This window comes from Delphinapterus leucas, chromosome 16 (genome assembly GCF_059928025.1).
Source record: "Delphinapterus leucas isolate spDelLeu-1000000601 "Yukka" chromosome 16, BTC_Dleu_Yukka2, whole genome shotgun sequence".
Classification (NCBI taxonomy): Eukaryota; Metazoa; Chordata; class Mammalia; order Artiodactyla; family Monodontidae; genus Delphinapterus; species Delphinapterus leucas.
Genome location: NC_143144.1, coordinates 79,763,896 through 79,777,188, shown reverse-complemented (window position 1 = coordinate 79,777,188; position 13,293 = coordinate 79,763,896). Strand labels below are relative to the sequence as shown.

Below are 13,293 nucleotides of genomic sequence, written 5' to 3'. Positions count from 1 at the left end.
TCATAGCACTGGGACTTCCCTGGTGGCGCAGTAGTTAAGAATCCGCCGGCCAATGCAGGGGACATGGGTTCGAGCCCTGGTCGGGGAAGATCCCACATGCCACGGAGCAACTGAGCCCGTGCCCCACAACTACTGAGCCTGCACTCTAGAGCCTGCGAGCCACAACTACTGAGCCCATATGCCACAACTACTGAGCCTGCGCGCCACAACTGCTGAGCCCACGCACCACAACTGCCAAAGCCTGTGCACTCAAGGGCCCACGTGTGGCAACTACTGTGCCCGTGAACCACAGCTACTGAGTCCACGCGCCTAGAGCCCATGCTCTGCAACAAGAGAAGCCACTGCAATGAGAAGCCCGCGTACCACAGAGGAGAGTAGCCCCTGCTTGCTGTAACTAGAGAAAGCCTGTGAACAGCAATGAAGACCCAATGCAGCCAAAAAAAAAAAAAAATCATAGTATTATAATCACCAAACCCCCCTGCCTGTCTCCTGAAGAAAAAGGACTCACGTTCTGGCCCTGATCAGTGGAATTCTCCTGTAAGAGCTGGGGACAGCTTGGCCCTGTGACTCGGGGCATTTCCCTCCTAAGCCCCCATGCGAGGGTCCTAGCTGGACACCAGGATGACTTAGAGTTTCATAAATGTTCTTAAGAAAAACCAGGCAAGTGTATTCGGGTAGGGAGTGCCTGTTTGCTTCCTCTTAAAAAACCACCCTTGCAAGTAGCTCAGCCTCCTCTGCACCCACTGAGATAAAATGCTTTACTAATATAATCGGCCCTCACAGCAATGTTTTGTTTTGAAGTACTTCATGCTCAGTTACTGTGAGCTGGATTACAGGCCCCTCCCCAACTTTGTCCGCCCCGCCCCCGCCCCTTGCCCCAAGTTTGGGGACTTCATACAAAGAAGTGGTTTTGTTCTTTTCCAAAGTGGGGCTGTGGGGGGACAGAGGCAGTGTGACGTGTGGATGAGAGAAGCAGGGCAGAGTGGAGCCAGGCCACCGGCAGGCCGGGGCTGGGTGCCCATCATCAGGCTGCCCGCCTAGCCTGGTTACCTCAGGGCCCCTTCTAGCAGAGACGGTGCTGTGCCTCTTGGTTTCTTTTCTCGCCTCCCAGACCATCCTCAGCACACCTGTGCTGAACTGGAATTTCCTCTGCAACCAGCTTCTCTGGGGAAGAGCCATGTCTGCCCGGTTATTGCGTTCTTGACACAGGAAACCTTGGTCAGGTGGCAGTTTCGTGGGTGTGGCCCGCCCACTGGTTAGCTGGCCTGAGCGGCGAGCCAGCCCCCATTCCTGGCCGTGATTTCTAGTGGGTGTGGACAGGGCCCTGGCTGCTCCCGAGAGAACCTTTCAGTGCTGGGGAAGGCGGGGGCTGTCCGGGCAGCCTCAGCGCGCGGCTCCCTCCCTCCGGCTCCTCCAGCGTTTGCCGTGGGAGATGCTTCTTCACGCTAACCCAGGGTCACCCGTGTACTAGTTGAATCTCTTTTGGTGAAACAGGGCAAGTGGCCGGGGGGGAGGTGAGAGGGGTCTCCACTCACCACCCTCGCCTTGGCTAATTGCACCCCTTGAATGAGTTCCGTGTTGCAGGGACACTGGACACTACACATTCCATTTTCCTCCTCGCTCAGGCCAGGAGAAGACCGGAAATCAAATAACGTGAGAAAGTGCATGAGACACCAATTATCCGAAAGGCCACTGGGAAAAGTTGTGTAAATACAAGTCAGTGGACAGAAAACAAAACAATTCAGATGCTAAAAAAAAAAAAAAGAAAATTGGGCGGAAACCCGTAATTACTTTAGGAGTTATGGTAATAAATTATTTATTAATGTAAATTACTTCACAGGCAAAGAACATAGAGGAAACTTGAGCAGAAGGATCATACATGATGTATAAAAAGGAATTGTAAAAATATCATAGCAGCCCCGCTTGTGCCACTACGGTTCACGTTTGCAGCATTTTAATTATAAGCCCTTATTTTCTTTGTTTAATTACGTGGCTGTTAAAGTCTGCTCTGTGCATAAAAGGGTTTCTCCCTGGGGCACCCTCTGTACTAATTTCTACAGGGTAAATCATTTGGCTGTGTTGAGCTGTGCAGGTTGAAAAGATATCCCTTCGAGATTTGGTAGCTTTTGGTCTTTTCACTCCACCACTGTTTGTCACTGAAAGTGGGATGTGATTGCACCGTGCAGGAAAAAGCCAGCATTCAGAGGCTGAGCATTTCAGGTTTCCGAGAACAAACACACACATGACTGAAACAAAATGAACAACAGTGATAACAAAGCCAGAATTTCTGGTCTCTGTGGCTTTTTCCGTCTCTCAGAGATGGCCATGCTGCCTATCATCACTGGACCAGGGTCTCCTATAAGAAACTGATTATTAACCAAAATAGGCTAGTATATCCATATACAAAAGTGCATATGCATGATTTTTTTTTGGCCGCGTTAGGTCTTCATTGCTGCGTGCGGGCTCTAGAGCGCAGGCTCAGTAGTTGTGGCGCACGGGCTTAGTTGCTCCGCGGCATGTGGGATCTTCCCGGACCAGGGCTTGAACCTGTGTCCCCTGCATTGGCAGGTGGTTTCTTAACCACTGCGCCACCGGGGAAGCCCCTATGCATGATTTTTAAAAACTTACATTTAGTGACTATTTTTAATTATTGTGGTCCTGGGTGTGATCTTTCCATCTCTAAAATAGTGTAAGGTTTGTCCATACAGAGTGCTTTCAGTTTTCCCTTGCACCATTTATTGGTTTCAGACAGTGTTTCTGGAATAATGTACAGAATGGAAGTAGGTGCAAAGTGTAGTTGGCACATGATGGCTGTTTACAGTGAAAAGGGAGCCTCCCAGGCTGCCTTCTCACCCGTGCTGGTCTGACATGGGCTGGAGAGGGGCCCCAGAGGGCAGGGGCTGGCAGCTGCCGGACCGGCCTTGGGCACCCGCAGTGTGGTGCATCGCCAGGTTGCCTTCCACGTGCAGAAATGGTCGTTAGGAGGCAGCCTGGCCCAACTGCAAGAGCACGGCCGCTGTTTGCTGGCTGTGTGTCCATAGGTGAGACGTGATGCTGTCTTGAAGTTCAGTTTCCCCACCAGTCACACGGGGAGTGCTGCGGCACCCCACAGGATGAGTATTGTGCTTGGGATATGCGCTCACGCTTTTTCCCAACTTCAGCAAGGATCCCAGTGGGGAGTCAGTTAATTAACAGTGAATGTGAATTTATCGACAGTTTCCTGAAAATTTCTGCCAGCTGTCAGTTTTCTGTCTGTATAGCGGCGCCCAGCTTTGCTGCACATCCCATGCTCTGTGCATACCCACAGCCGGGGTGGGAATCTGACGGAGAGGGATGAAACCAGCCTTTCTGTCTCTTCAGAGTTTTTGTTGCCATTAGCTTTTCCCAGCATATTTCTAGAGGTCGGGGATGGAGCAGGAGGTCCATTCAGAGCTGAAAGGGGCCGTCACAGGGCCCTCGTCCGCACTTCCTCCTACAGATTGGGAGGCTGAGGCCCAGTGGCTCCCAGTGGCCAGTCTGGGGGGTTTTATTTACACCTCTGTACTGTCTGGGGATCCCACTGGGCCTCTTTTTGTGAGAGCAAAGACTTCCCAGAAGCAGTGGCAGCTGCCATGCGCCACCCCAACCCGGCAGGGCCCCCGGTAACCACTCCGAACCCACCAGCCTCTCGGGCATCTCCCAGCGCCCCTTGAGCCAGCCTGCCACTTGGTGGGACCAGTGGAGCGTTAGTTATCTCCAGCCATCCTTGTCCCTTGTCCTCAGGCCTTGGCTGAGGAGCTTGGCATCCTGTGTTGTTGTTGTCCCTGAGCCCAAAACGCCGCTGACATTTTATGATTTATTGCAGGTGAGGGGGCACAACCAGAGGCTGAAGCTTAGGTGGGCAGAGCCCAGGAACCTTTTCTTTCTGACACAGCTCTGAATTGAGTCTTCATTCTGGTGATACAGGGAAAGAGGCGCACCCGTGGGCCGGGGCCTCTAAAAGTTCATTTAAAAGTAGATGCCGCCATTGACAGATAGCTCATGTCATTGCCCTTTATGTCTTTCCACCTGTGTTCTTTTCATAAGACCGGTTTAATAAAGCTGGTTTCAGAGAGACACCTCAATTCTCTTGAGTTTCCCCTTGAAAGGGTTGGTGAACTTCTACCCCCAAATCAAGCATAGAGTCCTTGCAGCCCTGAGACCAAGTTAGCACAGCCCAACCCACAGGGCAGGGCAGGGCAGGGCAGGAGACTGATGTCAGCACAATAGACAGGTGTGAAATCCTGGAATGAGTCAGCCGACCTTGATCTGACTGAGGCCTGCTGCCCCAGCCTGGGCGGCAGCAAGAACCTTCTGTACCTCGGATCTGTGCTTCAGATGTTTAACCTTTTCTAGAAACCACATTCTGCTGTGGTTATGTCACCATAAGGTAGCCTCTAAACACAGGATAAAGATATCCAAGGCTGTAAATCTCTTCTGTCTTTTGAACGCAAGAAGGCTTGTAGTCCACTCAGAACCTGGGCCCCTGGGAATCTCCCTTCAAGTTTAAGGGCAGAAATGGAAACAAGAACATCTGAGGTCAGATGCTATTTGTGTTCCTCCGGCCGGGTGTTTTCTTTCTTTGAGCTCTGGATCTGTGCACGCAGCAGCCTTCTGCTCTCCTTAGTCACGGGGTGGTTTCAGGACCAAAGCCTGTGATGCGGCTGGGGGATCTGAGATCCTGTCCCCACGTGTGTGCCCGTCGGCTCTGTGCCTCGGGGAGTGTCCGGCTCGGTCGTGGCGCCTCAGCTTGGACAGACACCGTGGAGGCCACCTAGTCAGGCCATCTGTGAGAGAGCTAGATGCTTACGTGGCTCGTGTGTTTTGCGTAGTTTGCCCCACATCCGTAGGAGGAGCGCCGTGTGCGCTTACGCCGCTCCTGTGTGCGACCTCAGCCTTGTGAGGGCAAGCTCAGCAGGGAAGTGAAGGAACTGGAGCTGCCCCCGAGGGCTGAAGGCAGGGGTCTCGCCGAGAGCCTGAGTGGCCGGTGCCTGTGTCCCGGGGCTGTGCCCCATCTGCTGGAGGCGTGGTGCCGGGAACCTCCCTGAGAAGCTCTAGGCCACGGTGTGTCTCGGCGGGAGGGGGGCTCACGCTATCCCCTTCACGTGAATGGTGGGCCTCTCGGGCCTTTCCCACTGGCCCTCCATCCAGAACATGCCGTGCAGCTCGGGGTCCCCACCCCCTCCTGTGAAAAGGGACCTTGAGGAACTTGAAGGGCAGAGTCACCCTTCTCCGTAATTCTACCTTCTGTTGTTGGCCCCAAGCAAAACAAACACCAGAACACCAGTGTTCAGTGACGTTCTAAATGCAGATTTTTGGAGACTGGGATGGTCAGCCCTGCAGAAGCTTCCTGGTGTGTCTGGATGGTCTGACTGGGCTGCCGCAGAGGTGTTTGAGAACCCAGGCCCCTGTGTAGCCTGCAGTCCGGAGCAGCGGTTCTCAACAACTTCGTGTTAAAATAACCTGGGGAGTTTATTAAAATGCAGGCTTCTACCCCTAGAGCTTCTGTGTATCAGAATCTGGGCCTGGGAATCTGCATTTTAACAGCCCAGAGGATGCCCCTGCAACCACACTTTGAGACATCCTCGTGCAGAGCGTCCAGGTTCCCGTTCCAACCAGACCCCACAGAGATGGGTCCCCGGTTGCAGAAGGGCCGAGGCTCCACTGCCCGAGCCTTCTGCGGTGTGGTCACAATCACGGCTGCCGTCTCGAGAGCCTGTTCCGTCCTCGCAGGCCCTGTGCGAGGCAACTGTTCAGCTCTCAGAATAGCTCTGCAGGGTGGTTATCACCAGTCCCCTCGTTTTATAGGTGAAGAAACTGAGGCTCTGAGAGATTAATTAAGTCACTTGCAGAGCTGAGGCTCGAACCCAAGTCCACACCCTTCCCACCACACCAAGTGAGCCCTGCTCAGTGGAATCCCCACGTCCACGGCCATTGTCACCTCTGGAAGAGTTATAGTTGTTTATGCAGAAGTGGTATTGAATGGAGGGGCGGGGGTGTCCGGTATCCTCTCCTTGGAGCCGAACCGAGGCCTTTTGTACACCATGACGTTGGGCCTAACGCTCAGGGCGGTTTGCCATGAAAAATTAGCTTCTATTCCTGTTTCTTTTGTCTGGTGACCTGACCCAACAAATCGCCTTCTGTTCCCCGAGCGAAGGGGGAAAACACAAGGGCTAAACATAGCCTCGATTGTTTTTACTTTTCTTATATTGTACTTCTTGAAGCGATAAAGATAGAAACAATTAAAATATTATCTGCTCCGCAGACAGAACAAGTGGCCACCTGGCTGGTGTTGACACACAGTAGCAGTGCTCGGTATCGGGCAGGGCTTCGTGTTTTCAAAGTATCTTAGCTATTGCGGTGCCAGCCAGGGCCCTGGCTAGTTCATACACAACCATCCCTGGCCGCGGTGGGGTGGGGAGTTCAAGGCATAGCCCAGGTTGGACCTGCCTGGCCAAGGAACGGTTACCTGTGCCAGGGACAGAGGATAAGCGAGACCAAGTGAACACCATAATCTGCTCTGTAGTTTTTATCTGCACTTTGTCATACCCTCCTTCTTCCACCCACCACCGGCTGAGGTCTGCTGTGTGCCAAGCTGTGTACTGGGCACGGGAGAGTCATGCTGGGACTGTGCTCCAGAACTTCTAGCTCCATAGATGACGTAGACCCGTAAACAGATCATTAAAGTTCAGTTAACATGAGCCACGTGATTGAAAGTCTAGGCAGAGAGCTGCAGGTGCCCAAGGGCTTGTATGAGAGGGCGTATCTGCAGAGGAGGTGATGTTTGAGCTGCCTCTGCAATGGGAAGTAAGAGACCGGTGCAGGTCTCTGCAAAGGTGTGAAAACGTGGAAGAACTCACGTGGGAGGGGAAGCTGCAGGTCCATGGCGGTCGGTCGTGCTGTACCCGCATTTAACCGGTGGATTGAGTTGAGAGCTGACTCTTTTACTCCTCCCTACAACAAAGACATCTATGTATTAAGGTCAATAGAGGCTTACTCTTCAAAACAGAGACAGGTAGTTCCTGTAGGCAGGTAGGAGCACGCGAGAGTTAGCCATCCAACCCCAGTTCCCACTGGGGATTTGATAGTTAAACCGTAAAGCAAGTCGAACGCACAGCCCTCTGCACAGAGATGTCGCCTGTGCCCGTTCCTGCAGTAGACTGATTAAACTTCAGTTTTATGTGCTCTTCAGGGCTTTGTACCCAAAAGCAGGAGGAGTGGGCTTTATGGGCTGTTTCAGGGGTTTTCAAGGATGATCTTGGCTCTCCCTGACTCTTGTCTGACTTCTGCTGTCACAGGAAGTCCGGCGTGCCTGGAAGCACAGGGCCTACTGGGGAGACCACGAGTGGACGGGGCCCACGACGTGTGTGGGCCTCAGAAAGTTCTCTGGGGGCAGAAAGGAAATGGGACTGGAGTAGGGAGGCCCGAGTCAGGAAGCACCAAGATCACAAGGTAGCCACTGGAGAGACAGGACGTTCATGCTTAACTGGCTCCCACTTGCCCTTTGTCTCACGATCTCCCTAGAGATGGGGAAAACTCCAGGGCAGTGAAAGAAAAATGGAACAGAAAGTGGTATCTTCTGAGGATAGGACCAATCTCTTTTAAATTTCCCAGGTTTCCCAAGGCCTGGGACAGAGACCGTCTCCAGTGGGCTCTAGGCTCCTTAAGTTGGGGCCACTATGGCGCCATCTTGGGGCCCTCACTGCCCTCGGTTGGGTCCTTGGTTCCTTCCTCATCGACCACATTTGTGGCCCATGTGGCATCTCAATGCCTTGTCCCAAAAGGGGAGTCGGTGGCGAGCGTTGTTTGATGGGAACTTCCTAAAAGACCAAAGGAGCAAACCCAGAGGAGGGTGGGGTCATAGGCCCTGGTCCTCCACGTTATTTGTCCTTATAGAAAACGTAGAAGCTCCAGGGAGACAAAAATGAGAAAAATCAGCTAGCTCTCTGCCAATCAACTGTGAACATTTTCGTTTATTTCCTTTTTATCTTCCCATATATATAACATAGGTATTTCACTAAATAGGAACCACGCTGTCTCTACAGTTTTATATCCTTTCTTTATGCTTAGTATTGCATCATTAACATTTTTCCACATCACTAATATTCTTTGAAACTGATTTTTTCATGCTCCATGGTATTCCTCGGTACTTTATTTAACCAGCCCCCTACTGTAGGACGTTTTAGGTGTGTTTACCATTTTGCCATCATCACTCATATCATTTTGAAGAACATCGTCATACATAAATCTTCACTTGTTTCTGAGGATAACTTTTCTTCTTCTAAATCAGAGATGGTCGTGACTCAGTCAAGGTTAGTTTGTATTTTAAAAAATTTGACTCTAGTATTAGTTTACTGAACTTTCAACTGCTGACAAATGTCAAATTGAAACTCTTTTAAAAGAATGGTGAGGGACTTCCCTGGTGGTCCAGTGCATAAGATTCTGTGGTTCCGCTGCAGGGGGCGTGGGTTTGATCCCTGGTTGGGGAACTAAGATCCCACGTACTGCACGGTGTGGCCAAAAAGAATGGTGAATATTTGAGGAGTGGTAGGTAGTGAGGACCTATTTTGAACAACGTAAGTGCTATTTGCAAAAAGATAATTTTTGGTAATGATTTGTCAGTTTTTAGTAATGATTAAGTTACAGGAACACTTATCGAGACTTGCCGCGTATCAGGGCCCGGGCAGATTTCAGGGATGAGATGAACTGGACGTTTAACGTCAGTCCTGCTTTGTTCCCAGCTGGCCTAACTTGGCAGATCTCTCTCCTGTCTCTCTAGCTTCTAAGGCCCTCCTGTGGGAACAGCCTCTGGACGATTCCTGCCATGTCCCCTGTCCAGGGTCCCAGCGCCTCAGGCTCTGCGTCTTATGGGTGCACAGGGTGCCCTGGAGGAAGGAGCGTCACATTTAGCCCTGATTTGGCTTTTCCTTTGGCTCGTGAAGCTCCCTTTGGGCCTCACTGGTCTTTCCCTTTGAACCTGTCCAGTAGTTGCTGCTTGTGGCACTCAGCATGGAGTGAGTCCCTCAGGTGTGTCTCTCGGGGCCCTTTGAGAAGTGGCCACTGGTAGAGAAGATGGTCCTACAGTCCTTGCTGCCTGGAGCAAGGACGTCACAATTTTCTGAGTGATGGCTCATCCTGAACGACTAGTAAACTCCTTGAGGGCAGGGCCAAGGTCAGACTGCCTTGTGGTTCCCTCAGTGCTGCAGTGTAGCGAAAAGAGCAAAGGGCTTTGGGTTGGGTCAGCCTGGGCTTGCATCTCGTTACTTGTTAGGTGTGTGGCTCGGGGCCACTTACTCAACCCCCCCCCCCAAGCCTGGGTCTCCCCATCTGGGCAGCCGTGGTAGTCGTGCAGGGCACTGTGCCGGGTTACACCACCCACGGTGGATGCGTGCGGGAACTGATTGCAGTGCTGAGAATCAGAGTGTGTGAAATAGCTACTGAAGGTCATTTCAGATTTTACTTCTCTCCTTCTACTGACTGACTCGGTCATACTTTTCTCCATATTCACATTTGCACAGTTTGTAAATATGTGTAGATTAGAAAAACATAGAAACATGGTAGCATGTTTGACAGCGTATTTCTTAACTTTGCTTTTGTATTGTGAACTTGAATACAAGAACTGTGTCAAGTTTGTTCTCCTAAAATTCTCCGCACAGTGCCTGTTTCCATAGTAGAAAAATAACAAATAGTTCTTGAATATTTCTCTAAAGTAAGGGTTCAAGTGCAAAGGTCCGAATTTCCTAGCAGGGTTAGCTTGTTTATCCATGCATTCATGGAGAGACCCGAATGTGTAAGTTGAAATTGTACCCTTACGTCTCTGCAGCCCGAGACTGACTTCTATAGATTTTAGCCACTTTGTCCTCGATTTCAGCCAGAGAGCGAGTGAACACAAGGAGAGTCCTCAGTGATTGGCAGCTAATGTTGGTTGTGGAACATTTTGGTGGAGGGGATGTAAATCCGTGAAATACCCAGTTTCTATTGTCGGCAAGTATTTTGAAGGTGGAATTCAGATGCACTAACCTGGCAGCACCTCCAGCCCCTCTGAAGTTCTGATAGACTCATCTTTGGTTGTGGTCTTCCCGCCAGGGCGTCGAGTCCCATCCCCAGAGCAGCAGAGCCCTAAGATGGGACGTAACAGACACGTTGCCCCCACTCTGCTGCCGGCCAGGGCAGGGGTGAGGCAAGTCAGTTTCCCTTCTAGAAAATGAGAAGCCTTTGGGGTGAACAGTAGTGCTTTGGACTTCCCTGGGAGGCAGTATGGTATGTTGGAAAGGAAACCGTCTCAGGAGTCCTGGGGGCTGCCTGGATCCTAGACCTTGCCCTGCTTCTGACTCAGCACCGTGGGACTCATGTCCCCTCTCTGAGCCTCAGTTTCTCATCTGTAAAGCGAGGTTGGACTGGATGGCTTTTAAGGGCCTTTCTGGCTCTAACATCCTGTTTAAGACGGGTTCTTGGTGAGGAGACAGAGGGCTGGCGCGAAGGCCTTCTCAAATCCTGTTTCTCTTTGTCATTTACAAACCAGAAAATGACAGATGGCGAGACCTGGACAGGAAGTGCCCTCTTCAGATCGACCAGCCGAGCGCCAGCATCTGGGAGTGCCTGCCCGACAAGTGTCAGGACAGCGCTCTGTGGCACCGGGAGGCCGCGACTGCCTGCGCGGTCACCAACCTGATCAAAGACCTCAGCCTCAGTGACCACAACGGGAACCCCTCGGCGCCCCCCAGCAAGCGCCAGTGCCGGTCGCTGTCCTTCTCCGACGAGATGTCCAGCTGCCGAACATCGTGGAGGCCCTTGGGGTCCAAAGTCTGGACTCCTGTTGAAAAGAGGCGCTGTTACAGCGGGGGCAGCGTCCAGCGCTACTCCAACGGCTTCAGCACCATGCAGAGGAGCTCCAGCTTCAGCCTCCCGTCCCGCGCCAACGTGCTCTCCTCGCCCTACGACCAGGCGGGACTTCACCACAGATTTGGCGGTCAGCCCTGCCAGGGGGCGCCGGGCTCGGCCACCTGCAGACAGGCAGGCGACATCTGGGGCCCCGACCCGAGCCCCGTGGGCGGGGCCCGACTGGACATGCAGCGGTCCCTCTCCTGCTCGCACGAGCAGTTCTCCTTTGCGGAGTACTGTCCCCCTTCAGCCAGCAGCACCCCTGCCTCGACGCCGGAGCTGGCCAGACGCTCCAGTGGGCTCTCCCGCAGCCGCTCCCAGCCGTGTGTCCTTAACGACAAGAAGGTCGGCGTTAAGCGGCGTCGCCCCGAGGAGGCGCAGGAGCAGAGGCCCTCCCTGGACCTGGCCAAGATGGCGCAGGTAAGAGCCCCAGAAGGTGCTGGAAGATGCTGCAGAAGCACCCAGGTGCTCATCGGAGCCTCCACGGCTCCTGGCCCGTCCCGGGCAACTGCAGGGTGCCAGTGTCAGAAATGCCCAGGAAGTGGGTTAATTTCTTCATTTTAAAAATTCTATACAGTGAAAGATGAAATCAAGCCCCCCCTTTTTTTGTTTTTGAAACATCTATTTCTTTCCATTTAAAATCAGAAATGCTCTTTCCCTCTGCACACGTGCTAGCGGTACAGGAGCAGACAGATGGCGAGAGGCAGGGCATCGGGCAGTCCAGCGTCACCAGACACTGGTGGTCCCCCTCCTGGCACTTCTCTGGAGCCTCTCCCAGGGGCCCATCCCTGCAGCCGCCGTAGGAACTGCTGGCACAGGCCGGGATTCAGTGTCACTCAGATCATGTTGATCCTGAGATCAGGGCCGTGGGTGTTAGTTTTAAAGAACGAGAAATGGGGGGAGGCACTTATTCTTTTGATTAAACTGCCAACAGTGTGAGACCATCCAGAAATTGTGATCACTCTGCTCTGTGCCACCTGTGTCATCATCCCTGCTGTTCGCTGTAGGCGAGGCCTCTGGCCACACACCCCGTCGCTTGTGCTTTATCCTCCGAGTCTCGGAGCCCTGCCTCGCGCTAGCACCGGTCTTGGGTATGGGTCTGAATGAGGTGAACTTGGAGTTAATACGCCATCATCAGGACAGTCTCCAAGCCTGAGGGCTGCCTGCGTTTGGTTCTCACTGCGGAGTCCCAAGGATCAGAGCGTGACAGTGAGGCCCAGGGAGCAGGGTTGGTCCTTGTGACCACCTGTCCACTCGAGGACAGATGGATGTGGTAGGTAGAACGCGGCGCTCTAGCTTCTGTGTCCAGGGGTTCCTCGGGTGCTCAGAGCCACGGTTTGAGCATTATCTTTTCTAGTCTTGTTATGTGAGCATCTGTCACGGCTGGGCTTGAGGGAGTGGGGACTAGCTTGACGCTGAGAGGTTGGCCTCGCTCGTGAGCGTACGGCCACGTCTGTGCAGGCAGGCTCGTCGTGTCCACCCCTTCCCAGGCGGGCACCACTGCCTTCCTTCAGTGGCCAGTGCTGCTTTTTCAGCCGGGCCTCCTTTCATTTCAGAATGAAAATACAGCTTCTGTTTATGGCGTTTCCTTCTCCTCTAGTTCTCCCTCCAAGCCTAGAGGTTCCCCCCAAAAGAAGAGGTGCAGGTATCTCTGGTCTAGACCACCCACCTGACCCCTGAGTCCAGCCTTTCTGGTCACCTTTGTCCAAGAGCCCAGGCCCTGCCCTCGTGGTCAGTTTCCCTTCCTCCCAGTGCCTCTCCAGGGGTGTCCAAGCTAGACAACGATCGAACACATTCATTCAAGTTGGACAGGCAGGTGGAATTTTCCTTCCTGGAGAAATGTAAATAGGCAAAAAGGCTGGAAAGGTAACAGATTTGGGTGACTGCTGAAGGAAACCCAGAGCCCTGAGTTGTGGGTACGATAAATGGCTTCAGTTAAATTTTCAATGCCGAGCTTATTTTATTAGCTAATAAGCTAGATAGGTAATAAAAACAACGTGCAGGTGTAATTGTATTTTACTAGCCACAGGTTGGAATACCACCACTGGCATCACTGGAGACATTTCCCGTCCTCACTTGGGTAGAAACCATTTGAAGCTATTTTGCCCCGTGGGACTGTGCCCAGATGTATGGACTGCTTCACTGGCTCCAGGCAGCCCTCCAAGGTCCTGAGGAGTCTGCCCTCATTCTGCCTGTCTTTCCCCAGCCAAGGCCTGGAGAGGGCAGGGTCCCGGGAAAGCAGAGAAGGGGCCCCTGGGAAGCGTGTGGGCCGAGGGGCTGCGGCCAGAGCCCTGGGGATGGATGGGCCCTGAGCCGCCCCCCACCAAGCCTCTAGACCCAGCCAGCCCTCTTCCCCTGGGGCGCCGCCTGCTTGGGCTCCCCCACCAGGTGACT

At 52.8% G+C, this 13,293-nt stretch overlaps 1 protein-coding gene across 2 annotated transcripts in view; it reads left to right on the top strand.

The window, feature by feature from the left end:
• The window catches only part of FAM53B (family with sequence similarity 53 member B), a 77,994-nt gene that overhangs the window by 11,576 nt on the left and 53,125 nt on the right, over positions 1 to 13,293 (top strand). For both annotated transcript variants that reach the window (XM_022568491.2, XM_089898319.1), the window contains exon 3: positions 10,541 to 11,319. In XM_022568491.2, coding sequence (XP_022424199.1) covers positions 10,541 to 11,319 — 779 coding nt within the window. The remainder of the gene's footprint in view (positions 1 to 10,540; positions 11,320 to 13,293) is intronic.